At 40.8% G+C, this 24,375-nt stretch overlaps 1 protein-coding gene across 1 annotated transcript in view; it reads left to right on the top strand.

Annotated features, from left to right (window-relative positions):
- Positions 1-23,819, top strand: part of ATP10A (ATPase phospholipid transporting 10A (putative)) — a 119,479-nt gene extending 95,660 nt beyond the window's left edge. Inside the window, exons 11-21 of the mRNA XM_064438397.1 lie at positions 970-1,073; positions 1,242-1,368; positions 3,627-3,811; positions 5,143-5,464; positions 7,383-7,459; positions 11,267-11,392; positions 15,724-15,924; positions 18,053-18,133; positions 18,224-18,328; positions 18,660-18,847; positions 19,549-23,819. Coding sequence (XP_064294467.1) covers positions 970-1,073; positions 1,242-1,368; positions 3,627-3,811; positions 5,143-5,464; positions 7,383-7,459; positions 11,267-11,392; positions 15,724-15,924; positions 18,053-18,133; positions 18,224-18,328; positions 18,660-18,847; positions 19,549-20,251 — 2,219 coding nt within the window. The 3' untranslated portion in view covers positions 20,252-23,819. The remainder of the gene's footprint in view (positions 1-969; positions 1,074-1,241; positions 1,369-3,626; positions 3,812-5,142; positions 5,465-7,382; positions 7,460-11,266; positions 11,393-15,723; positions 15,925-18,052; positions 18,134-18,223; positions 18,329-18,659; positions 18,848-19,548) is intronic.
- The last annotated feature ends 556 nt before the right edge of the window (positions 23,820-24,375 follow it).

The following is a 24,375-nucleotide window of genomic DNA, read 5'->3' on the forward strand; positions in this document are numbered from 1 at the left end:
CTAAAAACTTACCAGCTTGTACATTTACTTTAGGACTAACCCTGCAATTAATATTATTTAATATTGCTACTACAGTACATTGTACATGAACCTGTCTTGATCCTAGTTGATAAAAAGGAACCATATCACCTGTTTTAACTTTTGAAGATGTCATTTCAGGTAATGAGATGGAACAAAATGTGTTACCATCAAATTCATTACTCCTTTTTGATCAAAGTGTGAGCAGATTGAACCAATCCCAGCTGAAGAGAGAAAAGGAACAGATGATCAGTCCTGATTTTGAGTTCTTACACATGGCTTTAAGTGAAGAGTAAAACTGAGTGGAAGTTACTCTGCTGTGTTCAAGGTAGAAGCTAGCTGTGAGGTCTGCAGAAGTGTAAATTCTCTTCTAAATTAAATTACAGTCATACCTAGAACTTCTTGCATTGACCCAGTCCAATAAATAGTATCAGTACAGCAGTAACAGAAGTACCTTCATACACTTAGATATACAAAACAGAGCACTGTTTCTGGTTCTTCTGAGATATTAACCTTGGTGAAAAACCAAGTGCTATTTTTAAGTGTCATTTTTCTGCACATGATGAGATGTGGAGAAGCATTTGTTAGTAGTGAATTTAAAATCATACTTCTCTTTCTGACGTCATTGTTTGCTGTGAAGATAATCATGATTTCTTAAAGTATTCAGGCCAAACAAATACTTAAGGAGTAAGAAAAAGGAGGTCTCTCTAACACACATTCACAATGACTTTTGAAGAGAGAAGACAGAAGACAGAGAACAAAAAGACAAGATTTTTTTTTTTCCTAAATGGAACGTTTTACTTGAGTTTCCCAGGAGACATCAGCAGCTCTTTAAAAGTATCGGTCGTAAAGTGCCGGTACAGTAAGTACTGTAGACAAGTTGTTGTTCTCTGAGGCCATGAAGCTGCTGTTATTTTTCAATCACTAATTTCTTTTTTTATTCTTATCTAGATGACCCTCGGGGCAAACATCAAAAAAAAATCCAAAGCAAAACTCAAAATTACCTTAATCTGTATGCTGTAGATGGGCTGCGGACCCTCTGTATTGCAAAAAGAGTAAGTAAACGCAGACTCTTGGTTTGCTTTTAAGGAGAGTCTTGACAAAGATTACTGAAGGCATTTATTAATTTATTGTTCTTGATTCATAGCTTTTTCATTTTATTCTGTACAGAATTAATGCCTCTGCATCACATTGACTGTACCCTCACATACTTTTTTTAATAGGTTCTCAGCAAGGAAGAGTATGCCTGTTGGTTAAAAAGTCATTTAGAAGCAGAATCTTCTATTGAAAATCGTGAAGAACAACTGTTTCAGTCAGCGCTGCGGATAGAGAAGAATCTGCATCTGCTAGGTAATGAAATGAGAGCTGGACATGAAATTAAAATGTGTTAAAAATTCTGAAAGCTTGGGTGTAAAATCCGTTCTTTTCCTTAAATGCTTTCTGACAGTATAGAAATTGGCTTCCTTTGGACTTTGTCATGGCTGTCATGTGCAGCACCACAAAGGAATGAGATATAATTAACATAACAGACATACCCTGTTTTCCTTGCTCCTGCCATCATTTTGTCACTAGTGAAATGAGTGGAGTAATACCAGGGATGAATTTGACACAATATCATAAATGGAAACTGCTGCTCTAAACACGAGGAGGACTTGGCCCAAACTGTCTACAGAATTTTGTTAGCTTAATGCCACTTCGACATGTCAGAGACTTGCATGACTTCAGGAGCACCAAAGACACTCATAAAGCAGAGCTCATGAACTGCTATTGTGAGAGGCATCAACTCTCATATACATCAGGTTCAGCTCATGCTCTCAGGGGTTGTGTATTCTGTGGAAGGGGTTTGCAGTACTTCATAATGACGTGGTTAAAATCGTTGTATGTAAAATGTATTCCAAGAACTAAGTCATACCCTTCCTCTGCTGAGCTGAGATGTTGAAAGCACTGAGATTCTAAAATATATATATATATTCACTCTTACTCCAAGCATCCAAGTGCTTTCTCTGGCAAAGAAGCTGGGACAGCCGTAACACTGTTGGAGATAGCAACCTTCACTAATTGCCAGCATGCCTGTCTCTGGGAGACGAGATCCCTCTCGCCCAGCTCCTGATGTATCTACTACCAATCTCTGAGGCTCCCCATATAACCAACGGAGAGACAAAAAAATAAAGTGCACTTCATGTGGTCTGTCTGAGATACCCACTTTAGGATTAGATGAATCACGCCCTTAAAGTGTCTGTTTCCTCTGACTTAAAGGGTACCATGAGGTGACTAATTCGGACCACATTAATCAGGAATATCCCACCATGATTGCGCCTGTTGGCTCTGGCTGTGCTCTGGGGAGGGCAGGGCTGGAAAGTGAAATTGAACTGCCAGACAAATAAATAATAAGCTGCCAGAAAAATAAAAACTGCCAGAAATAAACTATGCATTCAGTCATCCCCCAAGAACCTCATACTGTGGTTTGTATCTTGCAATGATCAGTTATGATTAGGTTGTGGGAATTAAAAACTGAGTCTGGTAAAGGAATATTTTTGCCTTTGTACGCTGTTTGGAAGATAATAGCTTTCCCAACATTGCCCTAAGAATGTGTTTCCACCTACATGACTGGTGCTCAGACTTCAAGTGGACTTGTGTTGCTAAAATATTTTTTTCGAGGTACAACCATAGGAATGACAATTAGCTGAGAAAAGTTTGCTTTGCTTTTCCTGTTGTTCCAGGCAGCTTGCATGCCTGTCACCTCCTCATTCTCTAGTAGTGAAGGCTTACATTTCCTCACATCGAAGCCTCTCTGAAACTCAGTGGAGCACTGATGTATCAGTGGTGACACTGAACTTGGTCCTGAGCGGCTTTTGCCACTCAGGCAAAAGTTTTTCAGCATTTGAAAGTCTTGCTTCTGTCAATTGATTTATGAAACCATAGGAAAGGTGTTCAGTCTCTTATAAACAGGTAGAAAGATACATTGAAAGCATGGAAAAGCCACATTTTACTTTCACGTCATGGTCAACAGATTTATGATTTATTCTCTGCTATATCTGCTATATCTCATTTGGCAACCAGTGTCTTTCTGCAAGAGCAAAGAAGAGCAATGAGGCAGAAAAAGGTTTATGTGTGCAGCCTAATGTTTGTTGCAAAGCTGCAGTCCTGCTGTCATTCCCCTTCAGAAGGGAGAAATCTCTAGTGACACAGCCTCTTCAAGTTGAGGAAAGGCAGTTAAGACCCTTAAGAACTGAAATGATCTCCTAGAAGCAACAGTATCTTCTCTAGCAACACTCACAAGAAATGCTGAAGATACAGAGCAGAGAGACAATAACCAAAGATACATCAGCCTTGTGAACCTCAGAGGCTAGAAGTGGCATCAGATTGCTTTTGAAATTTTGAATTCTGGATGTGTTGTAGGCTGTTGATGCAGATGATTACCCCAGCTACTTTCTGCTCCTCTCTCTCGATACCCCATAAAAAGCTGCCTGAATCTTGCAACCATTGGTAGTTTAGGTATTTCCCAATAAAAGTGACTGCTGGTTTCTCTGAAAAACCCAAACTTACAATTTGAGGTGAACCCTAAGTGTTCATTTAATGTGCAATATTTGCTTTTTCTATGTGCTTAGGCGCAACTGGCATTGAAGACCGTTTACAGGATGGTGTTCCAGAAACCATTGCAAACTTGCGCAAAGCTGGGTTGCAGATTTGGGTTCTTACTGGAGACAAGCAAGAAACAGCTGTTAACATTGCATATGCCTGCAAGCTACTAGATCATGATGAAGAAATCATCACTTTGAATGCTGAATCACCAGTAAGCAGATCCAATACACAAGTTTACTTGTGAACTAGCTTTGCTTCATTTTCAACTTGTACAATTAAAAGTTTGATGGCTTTTTTTTTTCCTCTCCCTCTTTTTTTCCCTCCTTTTCCTGCTTCATCCGTAATTTTCAGGTAGGATATGTCTTTGAATACTTTTCAGTGAATCGTGCTTCTAAGTCATGCTGTCACATATCATAAACTTACTGAAGACATGTAACTGTGTGTAGTGGGCTCCACCATGAATGAAAATATGCCATAGAAGCATAAATGCCTTTCTTTGGTATGCATTCTCAAAGCATCCCTTGTTCTGCTTGTTGGCACTAATGGGTCTCCAAAAGCACCCAAAAGCACCTTAAACACGTGTTAAGGAAGAAAACAACTGATTACCTATTGAGAATTTGTGTTTTATTTTACACCAGTGAAATGTAGTATTTAGATAACTCAGTCATTCATGTTTTCTCAGCTGCCTTTTTTCTCTGGAGCTAGAAGTAATACTTAAATTTCGATGCTGACACTGAGAGTCAGAAAACCCCATCTACAGTAATGCCTTGCTTCCTAACAGACCTTTTCTAATTCTTCTGAATTACTGATCTTACCTGTGCTCAACTTGTTGCAAGCAGACAGTCACAAAGAGTTTACTGATACGGTGTAACATACAAGGAACCAGACTGATAGTGCTATAGTCCTTTAATCGGGTGATAAAATTGGACTTCAGATCAGCAGTAGGCCAGCAGTATCCAGCTCCAATTTCTTTTGAAAAGGAAGAAAAGATAACAGCATTTTCCGTTCTTGAGTGTATCAACTGAACTGGTAAATTGATTTTCCATGATCTTTCTTTTTTGTCATACTTTGCTGTGAGACCAATAGCATTTCATTTTAAATGTTCATATATTCTCAATAACATCTTTTAGTTGAGTATGGCTAAGAGAGAGAATTCAGCTTAAATAACCTTTAATTGGCCTTTAACAATGCATAACTATTTGATCTGAGTTGTAGGCGTGTACAAGGTGTTCATCACCATACTTTACTTGGTACTGATACTGATTATATCATCTCCCAGTACTGTTATTCTGAGAAGGAGCTAAAAGAAATTACTTTAGCACACAATACTGCATGTTAAAGAGGAATTAGATTTTAAGACTTTTAAGTCGTCATTGCTTTCATATCTTCTGCAAGAATTGAGTGTGTTTAGAGTGATTATAAGAAATTAAAACTGTAACAGTGCAGCAAATATAACTCATTCCCCATATTCCTTATACAAACACAAACATTTCAATACCTGTTCTTTTCTCTCAAGCGTATTTATTTTTAATTTTTTTTCAGGAGACATGTGCTGTCTTGCTGGAACAGTGTCTGCAATGCGTAGAGTCTAAATTTTCAAACAACACAATAGACGAAGCTGCTGGAAGCATGAATGTTGGGTTCACCCCTCTCTATCCACCCTCTTCCCCTGTGCTTTCCAGCTTGGGCCTAGTGATTGATGGAAGAACTCTAGCTTATGCCCTGGAACCTACACTAGAAGATAAATTTCTTGCACTAGCCAAGCGATGCCGTTCAGTATTGTGTTGTCGCTCTACCCCACTCCAAAAGAGCATGGTGGTGAAACTAGTCAGAGACAAACTCAAAGCAATGACCTTGGCAATAGGTAAATATCTCAGTTTAAACTAGCCTGCCTTGACATATACTTGATGTATACCTTATGTGCCTTGAGAATGTTCATTTTTTGACTTGCAATAGGACCCTTCCAGCTGCCTCACAACTCAATAGCCTTCCATTTTTGTCTGAAAATGTGTCAGACAACTCTAACATATTTACTCTAACATATTTACTCAAAACCAAGGAAGAACTCTGGAGCAGTATTTGGGAGTTCTTCCTTCAGAAGTTAGGTAATCAGGACCCAGGTATGCTATGAGTTTTTGGCATGTCTGAGCACAGCTGTGAAGAATTGGGTAAGCTGATGCTGTGCAGAACACCATTTTGCAATCACTGAATTACACAGAACAACACTGTGCTTAGTGTTGTTACATCCAATCATGTTTAAACTCAAGGCTCTGTGTTTTTCATCACAAGTCAGCCATACAGCATAGGATATGAGTTGACCTTGTCAGTACAGAGAATGGATTTATGACTAGCATTGTGCCAGCGCTTACATTTCCTCCCAGCTAATCAATCAGTTGGGGAAGGGGAGAGTTTGTCACTCACCCTATTTCAAATCTGGGAGCATCTTCCATGTTTGCATGATTTTTACATGAGAAAAGTCAACCAGCCTTTCTTTACCTACCTCAAGTTTAGGCTCAGGTTGCACTAGAAGATAAGTTTGCAGCATATATTGTTACAAACACACCACGTGTCTTGGTTAATTGTAGCAGCAACGTGTGTGGGTTGGACCTACCCATGAGAAACCCTGAGTACATATAATAATTGCCAGCCTCCTATGACATCCACATCACCAAATGTGTATTGATTATAATAATCCTCATGCTCTGTATATTATATCTAGCTCAAATATGCCTTTCTTGTGCTGAATTTATGTCTTTGGCTGACTGACTGTGGACATAATTTGCATATGTTGCCGGAGACGTCTGGCTGGTTAACTTGAATTATCCAGAATGCTTAAAAGCACTAGTGGAGACTGGGCAGCTTGTGTTTTCATTCTTTCTGAGCATCTTGAGACTGCGAGTTGAACTCAAGCTCCTGCTCTGGCTTAAAAGCCTAGCTATATACATCTTCCCTTTTAACCAACATGAGCTTGGGGTTGTGTCGCACAGACAAAAGTCATCAGCTTTGTCAGGTGAGCAGATACCACTCTCATATGTGCCAGCAGGCCGGAAACTGGAGTGAGATGTGAATGTACACCTCAGCCACTGAAGTTTAAAACCAAGTGTCTCGTCATCAGCTAATATAGTTTCATTTCCACTAGCACACTGGCTGTAAATTTAAGAGGTTAAGAAGCAGATATATGTCCCATTCTGGTATCCTTTCTATGGCATCTATCACTCGTGGTGTCATGATTGGAAGCAGAGCAAGGGATAGTGACTGTGCAGCCACTGCAGTTAAATCTGCCTGTGATAGGTATATTAAAGATCTTGGACTGGTCAACTCAATTCAAGAATTCATCTACTTTTTAACTTCATTGTATTTTTTACTGTGTAGACATTCTCACTGGCTTTAGGTCTCCTTGTACATTCCATTCTTAGTCACACCTGATTGCAGGCAGACAGTTAATCAAGAAGCAGAAGTCTTGGGAAACTCATTCTCAGCCTTCCAGTGGTTTAGTGTTTGTGCAGTTCAGGCCAGATACTTGAATTTTAGGTCTTACTAAAAAGAGACAGATGTGTTTTATTTTAACTTTTCCATGATAAAAAAAAGTCTACAAGACCTGAATGTCTTGGCAGCTTGGCCAAACTTTGAACCTTATATTCCAAAGATGGATCCTTTTGTATCCCGCATCTCCCTTACTATACTCAGCCAACACTCAGTAAAAACTGGTTTTCCTTTGCTTTGCTGCTGCTAACTGTTCCTGCTCTACCAGTGACTACAAAACTGTATCTTGTCATCTTTAGGTGATGGTGCTAATGATGTCAGCATGATCCAAGTGGCAGATGTTGGTGTGGGCATCTCTGGTCAAGAAGGCATGCAGGTAACGTTGCTCATTCACTGAAAAGCACTCCCGTGAGAGGGTGAAATAGGCACTTCCCATATGTCAGGTTGACCAAGCTGCCTTTGACTAGCCAGCACAAATAAAGGAGAAGCAGCAAGTTATGCTCAGGAGTGCCAGTTGCGTGTCATAAGGATGCTTTCAGCTTGAGTTTGAGCTTGTGTTTGTTCTCAGATCCGTGGTGAGTTTAAGCTACTTTCTCAGAAAATTCAACTTAACAGATCCCTCTAAGCAATAAATTTTAAGAAATCATTTATTAAATGCTGGTTTAAAGAAGAAAAAAAGCTCAGTGCTGCATTATTTAGGAAATAAAGGTTCACCTTATTCTGGCTTTTATGCTACTGTCTCCTGTATTGTTTGGCTATACTTCTCCTGCGGAGTAGCTGCACAAGCCCATCCAGCTGATGCAGCTTATTTGTGTGGTGTGGTGGTGACCCTTAGCCCAGCCATGCACACATCTCGCTCACTCAGCCTATTCAGACAGCAGAACAGTGAAGAAAGAGAAAAAATTGTCCATTTGCAGAACCACTGCTCCCTGCACACTATTCCAACTCTTGGTTTTCTCCCCATTTCCTGCCACGGGGAACAGCAATATAAGGGGACTTGCCCTGTAGTCTTTTGGATGTGTTCAGCCTGTGATTACTGTATTTACCACTGTATGGGGCACTTGTCCCCTCTCCAGAAGCAAGGATATATACGTATAGAATGTATTACGTTCTGTATTACCTGTTATCTCTCCCTCCTGTACTGCTAGCGCAGTTCAGTGCAGTGTTAGCACCAGACATGGCAGTACGACACAGAGAATGAGGATAATACCTCATTTCCAAAACGTACCTTATATTTGGGCTGGGTGCAGACTGATTGCATGAGAAAATAGAGTAGCTGAGCATATGTCAAAGAGCTCTTCAGAGAAGTTGGGAAGTATTACCATTCTGAGGACCTGAGCAGATGATCATGCTCCTTAACATAGTTACCGGTGGGTGGTTCTCTGACACACATTGCATTTTTTGCAACACTGGCTGGATGTTTTGCTCGAAAGGGATTAAAGGCCTCCTTCACACACAGAGTGTGCAAGTTGGCTATAGAAATTTGTTCCAGGGGATTTCATGACTGCTGTAATTTATTTGGATCAACACACAAATTTATGAAACAAAAATTTAACTGAGCTATGAACTGGGACATCAACTTTGTGTATTTTCTAACATGCAGATCACCAGAAGCTAGGACAGTACTCTGGAGAAAAGTCAGTAGATTTTTTTTAATTTATTCATATACTCTTCTGAAAGCATCCTCTCTTGGTCATTGTTGGAGGCTAGATGCTAGGGAAGATGGGCTTCAGCCTGATCCAGCAGAGCTATTACACTACTTCTCTTTGTAATCATCCAGTGGGTTCACTCAAAGTAATCTCCAGGGCAAATGGATGTCCATCCACTCCTGAAACAGACAGATATCAGGCCTGCAATCCATTAAAAATGCTTCTCCAAACATGTTAGCAGCTGCAAATTAGACTGGAAAGAAGCTACCACCAAAATGTTCAGATATTCATTGTGCATATGGCATCCCAGCCGTAGACCCTATGAGTCTGACTTTGATGGGTGGAGAGAGCAGGAGAAAAGGAAGTCTTGGATTAAGCTGATACCAAGTGTATTTGTTGTTCCAGAGCCTTCACCAGGCTCCGAGACCTTTGCATAACTTATGCAATATCATTCTGCAGGCAGCCTAGGCTCCAGAGAGCCCATAGGAGACTGTTTGTGGGGTCCTCTCCATGCCTATCCATTCAAAAAAGTCTGCCCCAAACTTCTTGGGTCTTATCATCTCTTATGAACTTATCAGCTCCTATCATCTATTTACTAATTCAGATCACTTACTTTCCTAATACAGACAGATAGTGCGCGTAGCATTTTTTTCACTCCTCTCCCCATTATGCCACTTTCAGCTGAGCTCATACACTTACAATAACCAGTCCTCAAATGCCCCTAGCTTTTGTCATCTGAAAGCTATTTGCTGATTAACCCATTAAACTACCTGGTTTTCTCTAAATGAAAGTTCAGCAGAGTGGAAAGTGTTTATAGATCCCTTCCTTTGCAGCAAGGGCCTAAGGAACCATGCAGGCCTCTTTACTATAAACAACTGTCAGAATCTTACACATGCAGGTACTTAGAAGGCATTGAGCATTTAGATGTCTAAAAAAGCAATACTTTCTGATTTATTTTCTTTCCACATTCTACAGAAGCATGTGGAACATGAATCACTTTTTCCTGTGAAAAAGCTGGAAGAAAAAATAAAAATGTGAAAATCAAGGGGGTAGATTTTGAGACGAAATAAACATGCAAATGTAACTGGATAACACTATCTTCCTCACTGCGTTCCTCACTGTAATCAAAATGGAATAAAAAAGAAAAAAACCCCGACGCGTCTCACAATGTGTTGCGAAGTACTATGTTAGAAGCACAAATTAAAAGAAGCTAATGGTTTTGTTTTAACGTTGGAATAGGCTGAGATGGGGTGGAGAACAAGGAAGCAGCCATAGCACAGCTCTGTTCTCCTCGAACTGCACGATAGCTGTATGTCTGCAAGACAAATCAGACTGTTCTGTGCAGGGAGGTTATAACAAGTGTATCTCTGTACCTGAGAAATCCCAGGATGTGTCAACATATTAAAAAATGTCCCAGTGCTTATATACATCTACTGCTTAAATTAGAATGCATTATTACACCTTCTCTTGCATACTGTTTTAGAGTTTATTTTAATAGCTTCTGCAAGCACTTACTTGGGAAAACTGAGCCCTTTTGATGGTTTCCCAAGAAAAGGAATGAGGAAAAATTAAAAGAAAAGATGTCTCTCATTTGAAAATACAGCCAACATGTACCCTGTGGAGTCTGAGGGCGATATTGCTCCTTTGGAGGTTTTCACCTTTCCTCATGTTTTTGCTGAACTGTGAGAAGAAGGTTGATACAAAAATAGAAAATGTAATGTAAAATAATATTAAATGAAATCTTAGTATGATTCTAGGGGTAAGGAAAATTGTGAAACAACTGTGACAGCACCATAATTTACAAGAAGGTCTCATCTAGATGTACAGTACCCTGAATTTTAGTCAGAAGTAGAGAGAAACTGGGTGATTCATTTTGTCAATGTGATTTGGCAGTCTGCACAGTCCCAGCAGAGTCTTACCTAGTGTGATTTTTTTCACAGGCATTTGTAAAAAACATGTGATTTTAAAAATCCCTCAGAATACTGGTATCTCAGGACAACCAAGTAAACTGTATAAACCAGGGTTGCAAATGTAATTAAAACTGATATTTTTACTGTTTTGTCTTTTAAAGTCCAGTAATTATGATGCAACCACTTAATGGTGCTTTTCTTATTTTATTCTCTGGAAATTCATTTGGCCCGGTAAGTACCCTGTAGTTTTTACAGAGAAGGATGTTACAGCAATGAAGATGTTCACACATGGGCCCTAAGCCTTCATGCTCATGCAGCTGCAATTGCCAGCCATTCTCCCACCTCTCCCTTTTTTGCTGCTGCTTGTCACCATCTGGAACGTAGACTGTAATCCCCTCTGGGCAAAGACTGGGTCACCTTGCATGTTCTGCCAAGCTGCCAGGTTTGTTCATGGGTATGCCAAATCAATGCAGCAACAGCTGCATTTCAGATGCATTGTAATGGATTTCATTCTTCATCAGTACAATTTCCATTGACCCTATGAGTTGAGATGACGACTAGATTCCCTGTTGGTGTTGAAAGTGACACTTTACAATAATCATTCCAACTTCTCTTTCGTTAAAGGCGGTGATGGCAAGCGACTTTGCAATCCCAAGGTTCCGGCATTTGGAGAAGCTCTTGCTTGTTCATGGCCACTGGTGTTATTCCCGACTCGCCAATATGGTGCTGTATTTCTTCTACAAAAATGCAGTAAGTGTTTCACTTGGCACCTTAATGCCACCACATATTTCCAGGGTTATTTTGTGCTAAGTGAGCATTAGGTCAGCCTTCAAATGGTTTATAAATAAGCTGTAAAGAAATTTGCAAAGTTGAAAGACAGCTGGCTGCCATTTGCAGGAATACAGGGCCCATTCCATAACAGCTACAGTGTGCTGCTGAATGTGCAAATTAGGTAACAGAAATAACAAGCACTGCTTAAGAAAAGTTTCTTTATAGAGCAGTTTTGCAGAATTTAGCTGGCTAGACACAGGAGTCTTTAACGCCAAAGCCATCCAGCATTGGTCCAAAGTAGCAGTTGAGTGTGTTTTCTCTTCCTGACTCTACCTCGCCATTGCTTATGAATCACTGTACATATTCCTTAGTGACTTGAGATAATTTGAGTCCTCTCTGTGTCTCAAATACAGAGATTAGGAAGGTTTTTTATTGTTTTATCTTAGTCCCAGATAACCAAAAGAAATCATTAGAAAGGAGGCACACTGTGGTAAAGAACAGACTGCGGGTCTGCATTTCCTCTCTGGTGCATGAAGCGGGAGCTAGTCCAGTACTGGGCACTGAGCCAGTAGCAGCTCGACTCCTTGGCCCTAACAAGGGCCCTTTCCATTGATCTTGGAGTACAAAGAAGATTGATTGAAAACTGCCTAACAAGACAACGAAGAATTCAATCAGCCGGGTGGATGTCACTGGCAGGGACAAAGATCTGCTCACTTGCAACACCTACACATCACCTTGGGAGCGAGGGATATGAAGAAGCAGGAAAAAGAGGAGAGCCAGAGCTCTCAGACCTGTGTTTGCTCCAGAGGACAATGTGTGAACTGTGAGCAGGAGACTGGATTTTATTCTCAATATCAGAAAAAAAAGCAGTTCTCAATTTTGTAAAAGTGGCTTTCCAGATATAATCTAATCCTCAATTTTTGTAATCAGTGGCAACTTTTTAATGCAAATTCCTCTTGACCTGAATAGTCCCCATCTGATCTCAATCTGAAGGTGGGTATTTTATCAGGAGACGACCATCATTTGCTCAAAATTTTGAACATGACAGGAATGCTTAAGGGAGCTAAAGAATTAATGAAACATCTTTGTGTTAACACAAGCATGTTAAAATACCTTCTGTGGTCTGATCAGAAACCCCATGCAAGCACTCTTCCAGACACAAAAGGAGGAAGGGACTGGGACGGTCTGAACTGCTGCCTAAGTCTGAAATAGCAAGCAGATTTAAATAACACTGTACTGAGTGGAGAGCCACCTGTTGAAGCACAACAGCGAAATATGTGCTGGTGTTCAAATGCCTGAGTTTTAAGGCTTGATCCTGAATGATGCTGAATGCCTGTACTCCCACCCACAGTGCTGTATGTTCCCAAGATACCCTTTGGCTTGACAGTATCGAATCTGAACTTCCACAAAGAGTATGCAGAGCCATGTTACCTTAAAATAAGAAATTAAAAAATAAAAAAGTAATACACATAAGACATCCCAGCAATCAGCAGCCAGAGATGTTGCTTATACACCTACATTTTTGTTCAGCTCTTGTAAAATCTTCCACTTCCTTTGGTACAACTCCCCGTGATTACGAGTATTATTTCTCATGCCATTTTTAGTAAGACATTTTCAGAAGCTGCTGCCTCAAGGCTAGAATATAACTGAAGAAATCTCTTTGTGTTGGCTCTGCTTCGGCAGCCTTGAGAGCTTTCTGAGCAATACTTGTTGCTACTGACTCTAAAACTGTAGTGGGGTATCCAGCATATAGACATGAATATGTCTGACACGGTGCCTGCCCTTAAGGAAAGCATATTCGAGAATGAAAGATGTGAGCACCTGATTCTTTTGCAGGGAGATTATTCTGGATGATTCTTCACAGAGAGTCAAGATAGCTACACTGCAAATGTTCTGCAAGTTTTCTGTTTCCTCAAGTGTTTTTTCCCCATTTGCTCATATTATGAAATTTTCCCTTCTCCACTAGAACCTAACTCGAAGTTTAAACTCCAGATTGCTGCAAAAGCCATTTGGAAACTCAGATGACTTATCCAAGAAGATGTTTGGCTTGGTGGAGATAATAAAAATACAAGTAAAATATAAACTAAAGCATAGCCTGACTGGAAATATCTGAGCTTGATGAAAAGGGATTTCATGTAAAGAAAATTCTACCTGCACAAGCATGCACTGCTTCTTCCCCTTTATACATTATCTCTGCACAAGACAGCATTGGACATTTTTTGTCGTATACTTCATTCACTGAGAAATTCTGCCTGGGGCCACATTCATAAAACAGACTCATCTAGGGGGAGAAAAGGAAACCTTTTTTATTTAAAATCTGATTCTATTTTTATGTAAATTTGTTTTGACTTTTTCAGGGGGCTAATGCAGAGAAGCAAGAGGGAACATTATATCTGAAATTAAATTAAACACTTGTTTAATCCAAAATAAAATTTCAGGGGGGAAAATCTGATTTAAGTTTGGTTACTGAAGTGTCATTTATTTGTACAGCTTGCTTTGTCAACATTGCTGAGACCCATACCAGAGGTGGTATTTTCATCAAACTACCCATTTTTGTCAGAGCCAAACTATTTCCAAGGCAGGTTAATTTTAGCAAGTATCTAGAGAGGAAACTTTCTTATGTCCAGGATTAGGTGGATTTTATTTACTTAAAATTAGTGAGAGAAAAGCATGTAAATTCACATATTTATTGCAATTCCATTTTGAGAAAAGACTCAGGAAGTTTTGTTGGTTTTTGAGTTTGAAAGGAATACATTTCAAAATTCATTCAATTTTTAAACGAAATTGCCATCTCCAAGCCAAATGTACTGAAGAGGGTAAGCTCTGGCAAGTCAGTCTTGTTATGGCCAGAGGAAGATATTTTTCCTGGAATGTATTTACCGAAACATTATCCTTAAACAACTACTCAAAAATACTACAATTTAACTTTTAATAGGTTAGTTTAGATTGTGGACTCACAGTGAGACATATGTTGCTGCTGATATACAAGCCACTTCAATGTGGTATGCAAACATTGCCTGAACATATATATACAATCTGTCTATCTATATACACACACATGCATACATTTACATACAGGAGGACTGACCCTCTTATTCTGTGGGATTTCCCCGTCACAAGATAGGCTTAGGCTTTACTCACCTTATAGAAGTTTTCACTGACGAAGCAGACCATAGTGCTTTTTTTTCTGCTATGTTTAAATTCCAACCACATTTCGGTGCACAGATAGAAGAGATCTATAACCCTATAGAAGAGATCTATAGGGTTAACATACTCGAGCTAGCTGAAATCACCTAAGAACAGAACACAAAAAGAAGAGGAAGTGGAATGAGACGTCATGTTATTTCCTTTCTTCATGGTTAAAATGGGGAAAACCCTCGAGGGACAGTTGCCAAGGTTTTTGTGGTTGCCTTCTGTCTGGTGTTAATCACTTCACAAAGAATAATAAAAATTGCAGGTTTAGGAGGACCAAGCCTGGGAATTTATCTCCTTCCCATGGAAGCTGACCATCTTTTTCTGGGCCTCAAATCCTCCCTCACAGGTGAGATCTGAGCCCTAAAAACCTCTAGATTCTCCATGCTGCAGAGATTGTAGAAGAAATTAATCATGTGGTTTGTCCCTTTTTGGGAGATTCCAACCCAAGTACGTGAACAATCCCACTCCAGCTGTGTATGCAACTGATTTCTTTATACAGCTGAAGAGTAAGGGAGACTGAGGAAGCTTTGCAGCACTAATAACTTGCTGAATTTCAAAGCAAAGAGATAGAATACTTAAGACAACTTTGCTAGACAGTTTCACCTCCCTTGCTGCTGCTAGTCTTGTGTTCGTCTTGCAAAAAAGCTCTGCATTTACCCATTGTAGACCAGAAACAAACATCTGGGACAAAACATCTCAAGCCAGCAGAGGATATTATTATGGAAATGTTTATTCTTACAATAGTAATGTAAGTGCTATCAGATCAGTACTCATACACCTAGAGTGATGGAGAGCTTTTTATGGTTAGTGAAACTGCACCTCAGAGTTTCGCTTCAACTGAAAGTTAATTTTGTGTGAAGTCATCCCTGACACCTGAGATCTGAGGTTCCAGCAGCACAAAATCTTGTAGGTGTGCCACATGTTCGTAGCTTGGCTAAGTGGTCTGGGCATCAGGAACAGGAAGGTAAAGACTAGGTATCCTTAGAAAGATCACTCACATGTTTAGCGTCCAGAGGTAAGTCCTTGCAGAACTGAAATCCGAATGCTTTTAGAGCATAGTGGGATGACGATCCTGCTTTCTTGCCATATTTACAGCATTTCTTATTCTGTTTCAGATGTTTGTGGCCCTTCTCTTCTGGTACCAGTTCTACTGTGGGTTCTCTGGCTCATCAATGATCGATCAGTGGTATCTCATCTTCTTTAATTTACTCTTCTCTTCTCTTCCACAACTGATTACTGGCGTGCTGGATAAGGATGTGCCAGCTGAAGTGTTAATTGCTGTACCTCAGCTTTATAAAAGTGGACAGAATATGGAGGTAAAAACTACTTGTTTTTGTGATTTTTTTTCCTAGAAGTCTTTAGTTTCAGCTGAAAAGCAGCCCTCTTCCCAAAGGGTGGATTACTGATAAAAACAGTCTGAGAAGTCACTATTATTATTTCGTTATATATCTCACCTGAGTCAAAGTATCTAAATGCCAAAAGTGGATTTAAAACAAACAACAAAAAAAATAACCCAGCTATAGTTTGAAATATGTAAAAGGAGAGAAGCTGGATGCTTTAAATCAGCCTAAGCTGAACACCTCCCTCATGGTCCAGGCTCACAAATAACCACAAAAGTAGAGAAGATTATATGTTGTAGACTAGTGCAGACTTTCACACAATAACCTCACAGTACTTAATCAAAGCTTCAGGCCCCAGCCCTTTACAAATGGTCAGAAGAGAAAGATGTCTTGAGGAGTAAGCACGGAGGTCAATAGACTTAGACTCTGAAGGAAGTAGTCACCAGCAGATGACAGATTCAGCTGAAATGTCCGTTGAAAACACCTTGTCTCCATCTGCTTGAATTGTACAATGAAAATAGAAGGAATTGCAGGAGGGATTCGAGCCAAACCATTTCTGGTAATTACAGCTACAGTGTACTGTGGGAGAATCTTTCTGCTTGGCAAGACTATCCATAATGAGATGTTGCTTCCAAGGCAAAAGCCTTTCTTAAAAGGATCTGATGTTGACCCCTCTGAGAGGAGACAGTGAGCGTCTTTTGCCTCTACCTGCATTTGGTACCCTACGCACCCAGTGACATTGCTAGACACTGTCCTGAAAAGATGAAAGGAGAATTCTAGCGTAACTTACTTCTATTGCTTTAGTCCAAATTCTCTTTTTCACCCAGCTGTTGTTTTCCATTTTCTACATTTCCTTGCTTCCAGTGCATTGCACTTTAAAGACCTGCAGCATTAATACCTTCCTTTCTTGCGTGGGCTTAAGGTGATAGGAATCTGGTAATGGCTTAAGCTTGTCGGAAAGTTGTGTCTGCCTGTCTTCAGATGGGAAACTGCGGAGAGTAGTCTCATAGGCAAGCCCAGGGACCATTCTAAGTTTGTTTGAAATCTAATGAGCATTTCCTCTGCCTAAAGAGTAAAACTTGCCACAAATCCTGCTTCACGTAGGATATCTTTCAAAAAGATATCACTGAGTCAAAGCCTACAGTATTACAGAATAATTTAGTTTGGAAGGGACCTCTGGAGGCCATCTGACCCAGCGCCCTGCTCAAAACAGCTTCAAAGCCAGATAAAGTTGCTCAGGTCTTTATCTAGTCCAGTTTGGAATGTCTCCCAAGAACAGAGATTCCGCAGTCCCCCTGAGCAACCTCTTCCATTGTTTGGCAGCATGTTATTTCAGTACACCAAAGAACACCAGAATTGTTTCTGAGCATCTCTCAATTATCATTTTTGGGCTGCAATTATATTCTCCAGAGAGGTAAAGAGCCCTGATGAGCCCAGTGGTTGCAGATGTAGCCTATATCCCCAAATTAAATAAATGAATATTTTGTCATTTACAAACTATGACCATCCATACCCCTGCAATTGTATATTTCTTTAAATGTCACTTTAATATTGTTTCAGATGTGTGTGTGTGTATATATATATATGTTTATTTATGTATTTATAACATAGCATACATTGCTGCGTTACTTGATAAAGATCATTACTGAGGATCCTCTTTTCTAACTATGTGTGCGTTTTCTGTTTTCTCTCCTGTGAATAAACACTCTGTGCTTGTATGTATGTGCTGTAAAGCACACTGACTCGTGTACTTACACCACAGAGAGCTCCTCCTGAAATCAGTGGTCTAACTGCAGTGCATAAGGTTGGGCACCTTCATAGCTGTTTGCTGGCCTGAATGTCAGATTCAAATTACACCCTCTGCTGGGGAGGGGTGGGGTGGGGAATGGCAGAAGACCGACCGTCCTTCCAGAGCAGAGCGGCTTGCAGGCTGACTCTTCATATTTCATCCCCGAGGGTATCTAACTGGCAAAGTTGTGAAGCTATTTGCATAAGCAAAGAGGCAATGGGCAAGTGCCCACTGGAATATCCCCCTCAAAATACCTACCCCAGCAAACAGCATTTTCATTAGGCTCTGATTTTCTTAACTTTTTTTGTGCCACAGGAGTACCAACCACACATGTTTTGGATGAACATGATTGATGCTATGTATCAAAGCCTGGTTTGCTTCTTCATCCCCTATTTCGTAAGTGTTTGGTGTAAGACATTCTGTTTCAGGCGTTTTGAGGAGAGCTGGCATCACAGCTTGGGCTAAATTCTGGCTTCTTCTTTACAGACTTACTATGATTCGGAGGTGGACATCTTCTCCTGGGGAACTCCCATCACCACAATAGCTCTTTTCACCATCATACTACATTTGGCTATAGAAACCAAAACTTGGGTAAGGTACCCACAGTCTACATAGAAACTCGCTGGCATATACATAATTCTTTTCTTAGTGCCATTCTTCTAAACAGAAGATGGTTGTTTCATCCCCTCAGCACATTCTATTTTTAGCAAGCATTTTAAGCAAACACGAAAAAGGTTTTAAACTGTGATCTGTGAACAGCTTTGTAGTCTTGTATCTATAATACGAATTTTTGAAAATACAAGGCTCTTGCCTTTTTTCTGCATGGATTTGGCTCCAGAAATTAAGAACTACTAATTCAGAATCACAGCAAATTTCTCAGAATATAAAGAATCATTACTCTTTTGTTGGTTTTTTATTCTAGACTTTTCTCCACTGGTCATCTTGCATCTTCAGTATTCTTTTATTTTTCTTTGTGGCTCTGGTTTACAATGCTTCCTGCCCAGTATGCCATCCTCCATCCAATCCCTACTGGACTATGGAAAGGCTGATGGGAGACCCTATGTTCTATTTAATTTGCATTATATCACCAGTCGTTGCATTGCTGCCAAGGTATTGTAGCTTCTCTCATATCTTTTCTCATATGTGAAAGCAGTTCATGCATGTGGTTGGGAGGGCAAGAAACATTTCTTTTTCCACTCCTCTCTTTCTTTTTGCCGTACCAGCCAAGTCAGTCTTTTTCAGCAGCTGATTACACGAAGTCAGGTTGTCCAACCTTTTCTGTGCTCCTGACCGCAGGAACAGAACACAGCTCCTGGCCATAGACCACAGGAGTGGGATAATTATCAACTGTTGCTTGAACCCCCAGGCCATGCAGAGATTTTCTACTCTGTGAGGTTTTCCATGATGCCTCCAGATTCAGCCCATCCTCCCGTAACGTACATAACAGTACAGAAATTCTGATGGTATGTTGTGGACATACTTGCCTGCTTATGGATGTAGGAGGCCTGCCCTGCAGACTGATCCCCATTGCCTTTGATTCCTCATCAGGAGAGATGAAAGACCATGTGTTAACCACAAGGTGGATCACTGGCTGAAGGCACAGATTTATTACACTGCTTGTTATTAATCAAAATATTAGCACAGCATTCAGAGCTTTTCATCTGCAAGCTTTCTTGTGTCAAGCATAAGAAAGGCACATAAAACTCTCTTGTTTTTCTGTGTTGTACTTTTGTCTTGCATATTTTCTCTTAAAAATATCTTGGGTACTTCCTTCCTTCTGTTCTTTTCACGTGCACATTCTCCTCTTGCAGATTTCTGTACAGAACCCTTCAGGGAACACTATTCCCAACCCAGCTTCAGCTTGGACGCCAGTTGAGTAAACTACCCCCAGAGATTCGCACCCAGCTTCTGACCAAGTGGAATGTAAAGGAAACAATACGTCAGACACAACCCTTTGTAGACAGCTTCTCACCAAGCCTTGGCTCAAATGCTGGTGATTGTTATAAGGCTGATAACCAAAGCACGCCTTTGCCAACATCTCAGACAAGTGAGTCGCTTTTCCAAGAGCACACAAAGGCAGAACACACAACGGATCAGACTGCGGCTGCCTCTCCCCAGGGTGACATGTTGTACGGGGAAAACAGACTCTCCTCATCAGCAAGTAGTCTGGAAAGGTCCATGGGATTTCATGAAGTTAGACATGGCACTTCAGAGGTGGAGTTGTCGCCTGTGGGAGGAACGTTCCCATGGAGCTCAGCAGTTGACCAAGCAGACTTCAGTTTGTTGAAGTGGATCACTTCAACTCCGCTGTTCAGTCGCATTGGGACTGTTTTCCAGGTGTCATCAAGCAGTTTACCAAATGAAACACAGGACAGCATGTGTGTGCTTGGCTCTTCTTTGCACGTGGACTTCAAAGGCTTAAAAGAACAGAGCTCAAATGACTTACAGGACAAAATTAAAGGGACCCCAGCTGATCATTGTAAAAGTGACAATTCTGAGACCACCTTTTTATGACATGGGCCTTAAATATATTTATATATTTTCTATTTGCACACATTTATAGTGAGATTACTCTATTTGTTTCCAAAGATGGAACGGAAAATCAAAGGTACAGAATGATTATTTAAGAATGTTTAAATACAGTATATTGAAATAAGAGCTTTAAATATAAAAAGAAACACTTGAAAGTTCCATTTATATTTTATTTTTTCATCTCATTTTGTAAGGAAATGCCGTCTCTTTATTTTTCAGATGCTTCTCTTTTGTTCTGACACATACTGTAAAAGCAAAGGACCTATCTACGATATTCAAAAGGATTAGGTTCAGCAACGATTATTGATATCATTACAGGCCATTCAGTAATCAAGGAGGAAAAAACCACAGTAATAAATAGACACTGCATTCCATCCATCATCTGCTTGCCAGGGTGTTTTGTCACTGGAACAAACCATTAGGCAAGACTATCAAATCATTGTACACCTCGCTGTAAATTTTAACAGTATCTTTCCACCGCATTAATAATACTGGTATTTTATAAGTGACACCATATTTTGATATTGCAGCCATAGCATTTTATGTGTCATGATAAAACAATAAATAAATGACCATCCATATTGCAAAGTGACTTCCCAGTCTGGCATTAATAGTAATTCAGCCCTTCACTTGGAGTAGCTAGCATTTGGCTGGTCATGGCCTTATATCAGGCTGTTCAACTTCTGAAGAAAAGCTGCTGCTTGTTCGTGAGGAATGAATTGGTGACAAAGAGCTGGCGCATTGCGTCTGCTGTGAAGTTTGACCTGGGAGGGTCTGTGATCATCTGTGCTGGAGCACTACCACGAGTAGGCTGGTTTTGCTGAAGAAGTCAGCCCTGCTTGCTAGCAGGGGTAGAGTTTTGTTAGGCACCTTCAGTGTTGTTTCAGCCAGGTTAAATGAAGTCCTCAGTGATTAGGAAGGGGCATGACCAGCTGCAAGGGTGCAGAGATGTGCAGAGATACTTGAGCCTGGTCTAAGACAGGCTAGCTCCAGTTCTGAAAGTAGGGAGCTGCGCTGCTTTCTGAGGTCATGCCTGAGCCGACCTTACGTGGTTGTACATCACTCAAAGTATCACTGGTACATGGATGTACGGCTGCGCTGTGCCGGCCTGGCGGGTCCCAAGGGCGTTTGGCGCTGGAGGGCTGCCTGGCTCTTTCGTACCTAGTCACCATGGCCACCTGTGAACTAGCTGCTGCATTTCTTCGTTTCCTCATCGCGGGTTTTCAGATGGCTTTTGCCTTGCTTGCCATCAGTGGTGTAAGGGCAGAACTTGTGCGTGCCACTCTCTGTGCCAGGCGACCTGGCTCCCACACGGATTGCCTCGATCCATTAAGCCACACTGCCTGCCATGTGTCACTTGCTAATCCACTCAGGATCTTTTTTTCAAGGATTTGTACACTGGCCTCTTCCCCAAAGGCAGAACTGTTAATATGAAACTGTAAAAGGCCAATGAAAGGAAGAGTTGTAAGCGACCTCAATAAGAGCTGTCAGCCTGTAAATAAGTTACCCTCATGAAACATGACACATCTACATGTAGCTAAACTACGTTTTGGGATTAGAATTGACTAGGGACAGGGCAAAGACGCTGAGGGACTCACAGGATTTTCAGTCTCCTGTGAACAGCTTTAAGCATACAATTGATTAAAAGAAAATGTGCTTGAAGCACAACTTCTTTTTAGCCTCTGGTTAACAGGGAACATGGGTTTATGTATTCAGATCTTAGCGCAGGAAAGCACACCTATTGACTTACTTGTTACTGGCGGAAAATGTTATGAAATTTCTCTGTTTTATAGTATTACATTTATTACAATATTATTACATTCTATTTCAATTATTACAGTAGAAATGGGGCAGTAAGAGTGGGCACTTGGTTTCTATGGAGGTAGGCGGGCATCTGCGCTGCCGGTGCCAACGCGAGCCGGGAGCCGTGGGGGGTGTGTGTCCTGACACATGCCTCTAAAGCAGGGCAGAGTCCCACGCCCTCAGAGGACTTGGTTCTGTCCGCTCTCTGGAAGGGGAGCCTGCGGGACCCTGGAGAGGTAGAGAAACCTCCTTTGCAAGGGTCTGCTGTTGGGTGAGACAATTCCAAGTTTAGACATCCCTGCTTGCTCTACCAGCCTCCTCAGTGTTGATAGTAACTCCGTTGGGATGACTTTGCAGGTAGTTTTTTGCAAGGTTAGCTGGCTGTATTTAACACAAACTGCAGAGATTGCCATTGTAAATAACTCACCTGGTGGAGCTGCAGTGTCTTTTAATGTCAGAGAGAGAATCAAATTACACTTCAAAATGTGTAAATACTGCCATCTGGTTAGAAACATTCACCTGCTTGTGAAACAGGATCTCTCAGAAGGACACGGTATCAGATACCAGGTAGGCAGGGTTCATAGGTTTGCAAGACGTTAAATTCAGTCCAAGAGTGGGGTCGTAGCAGGAGCTTGCCCTGGATATCACGGGTGTGTGCCCTCTCTCAGTTACAGCAGCAGCCCCAGCAGGCGGGCGAGGGTCTCTCGGCCTTATTATTGACTCCTCCACACCTTTCCACAGCACATGTGGTGTCCCACAGGCCTTCATGGGACTTGCCTGGTGCTGGCAGCAGGAGGGGCTGGAGCATCACTGGTGTTTGGCTCAGAGCTGTATTTGATGATATTGTCATTAAAAAAAAAAACAACAAATTCCTCACTAGACATGCCTTTGTGATACAAGATTTGGTTTAGCGTTGTGCTTTCAGTGTTTCAAAGACTATTTTTGTAGGTAAGGGATAAAAGGGTTCCTTTGGGACTGAGAGATGCTCCTGCGCGGCCAGACAGTTGCGTTAAATTGCCACTGTGAGTGTAAGAGTAGTGTGTCTGTGTCATATATTTAGGGAAACTGTAGATCTAGGTCCTCAGCTGCTACAGCCATCGTAGGCCCTTCTACTTCTGCAAGCTGACTTACCCCAGCTGGGGATCAGGCCTCAATAACTGCTGTATTTTGTTGAAAAGAAAAAAAAATCCTTAGAGAGATACTTTTAATGCATAAAGTGTAAATGTTCCCGTCATACTGCAAGATAAAATATCTTATTATGGCAGCAGTCCTGCAAACATGTATGAGTTTATTCTTAAATATGCCAAATAATCCCTCTGACCTTAATGGTGCAGTGACCCCAGCAGAACTGCGTGCGTGCTTACAGATAGATAGGAAGATGTGCCACACTGAGGCCTCCGTGTGCCAAAACTACGCAGCAAGGTACCGAGGGGCACAGAACCAGGTCAGGAGGATGTCAGTAAGCAAGAGATCTCCATTCTCTTTTGGGAAATAAATTATAAAATAATATAAATAAAATGTCATTTAAGCCACAGTTTGGAGAAAAAAAAATACAGATTTCACATTTGGAAAGAAAATATTAAGCAGACTAATTCTTCTCGCTCTAAATCAGAAGTTCTCTCTTCAGCTGCCAGAAGACAAACACATCAAAGCATGTTACTTGCTGGGCTTTACGGCTTGTGAACATTTTGAAGCTGCTATTAATATTTGAAACATTTTAGCTAAACAAACACTAATGGCTTTCTGAAGCTGTATACATTGATTTTAATAAAATAGAAATAAACTTGTAAAGTTATTCCTGTCGGTGCAGTTGAGCAGTTGTCACATCAGACAAAACAAAGCTTTAGATTTGTGAGGCCGAGCCTCAAAAAGCATGCAACGGTTTCTTAAAAGATTCCACGATGCAATTAAAGCAATGCCCGGTTTCAGTCTATTACCAGCAACAGCCCCCTGCACATTCTTTCAAATATTTGCACTGAACTCTGCAGGCATTCCTACATCTGCTCGACGTTGCCGGCTGAAGCAGTCTGGCTGAAATGAATGACTAAGATGACAGTTGCGAATTAAGCATCACAGCATTCCATATTTCTTACTCATATTTTTGTGAACTAACTTCCCAGTGATTTATCCGTTTTATAAATTTCTCTTGGATGTGGAAAGGTCTTTGAGAAACAGCCAGAACTCTTCTGTCAGGTTAGCACTCTGATCCCAGAAATTATATCTCCCACGTAGGCCAGCGCACTGGAACTGAGCATACAAATATCAAAACAGGAACAAAACAACACTCTGGTGTTTTTCCCCAA

The sequence above is a fragment of the Phalacrocorax carbo genome, chromosome 1 (assembly GCF_963921805.1).
Source record: "Phalacrocorax carbo chromosome 1, bPhaCar2.1, whole genome shotgun sequence".
Taxonomy (NCBI): Eukaryota; Metazoa; Chordata; class Aves; order Suliformes; family Phalacrocoracidae; genus Phalacrocorax; species Phalacrocorax carbo.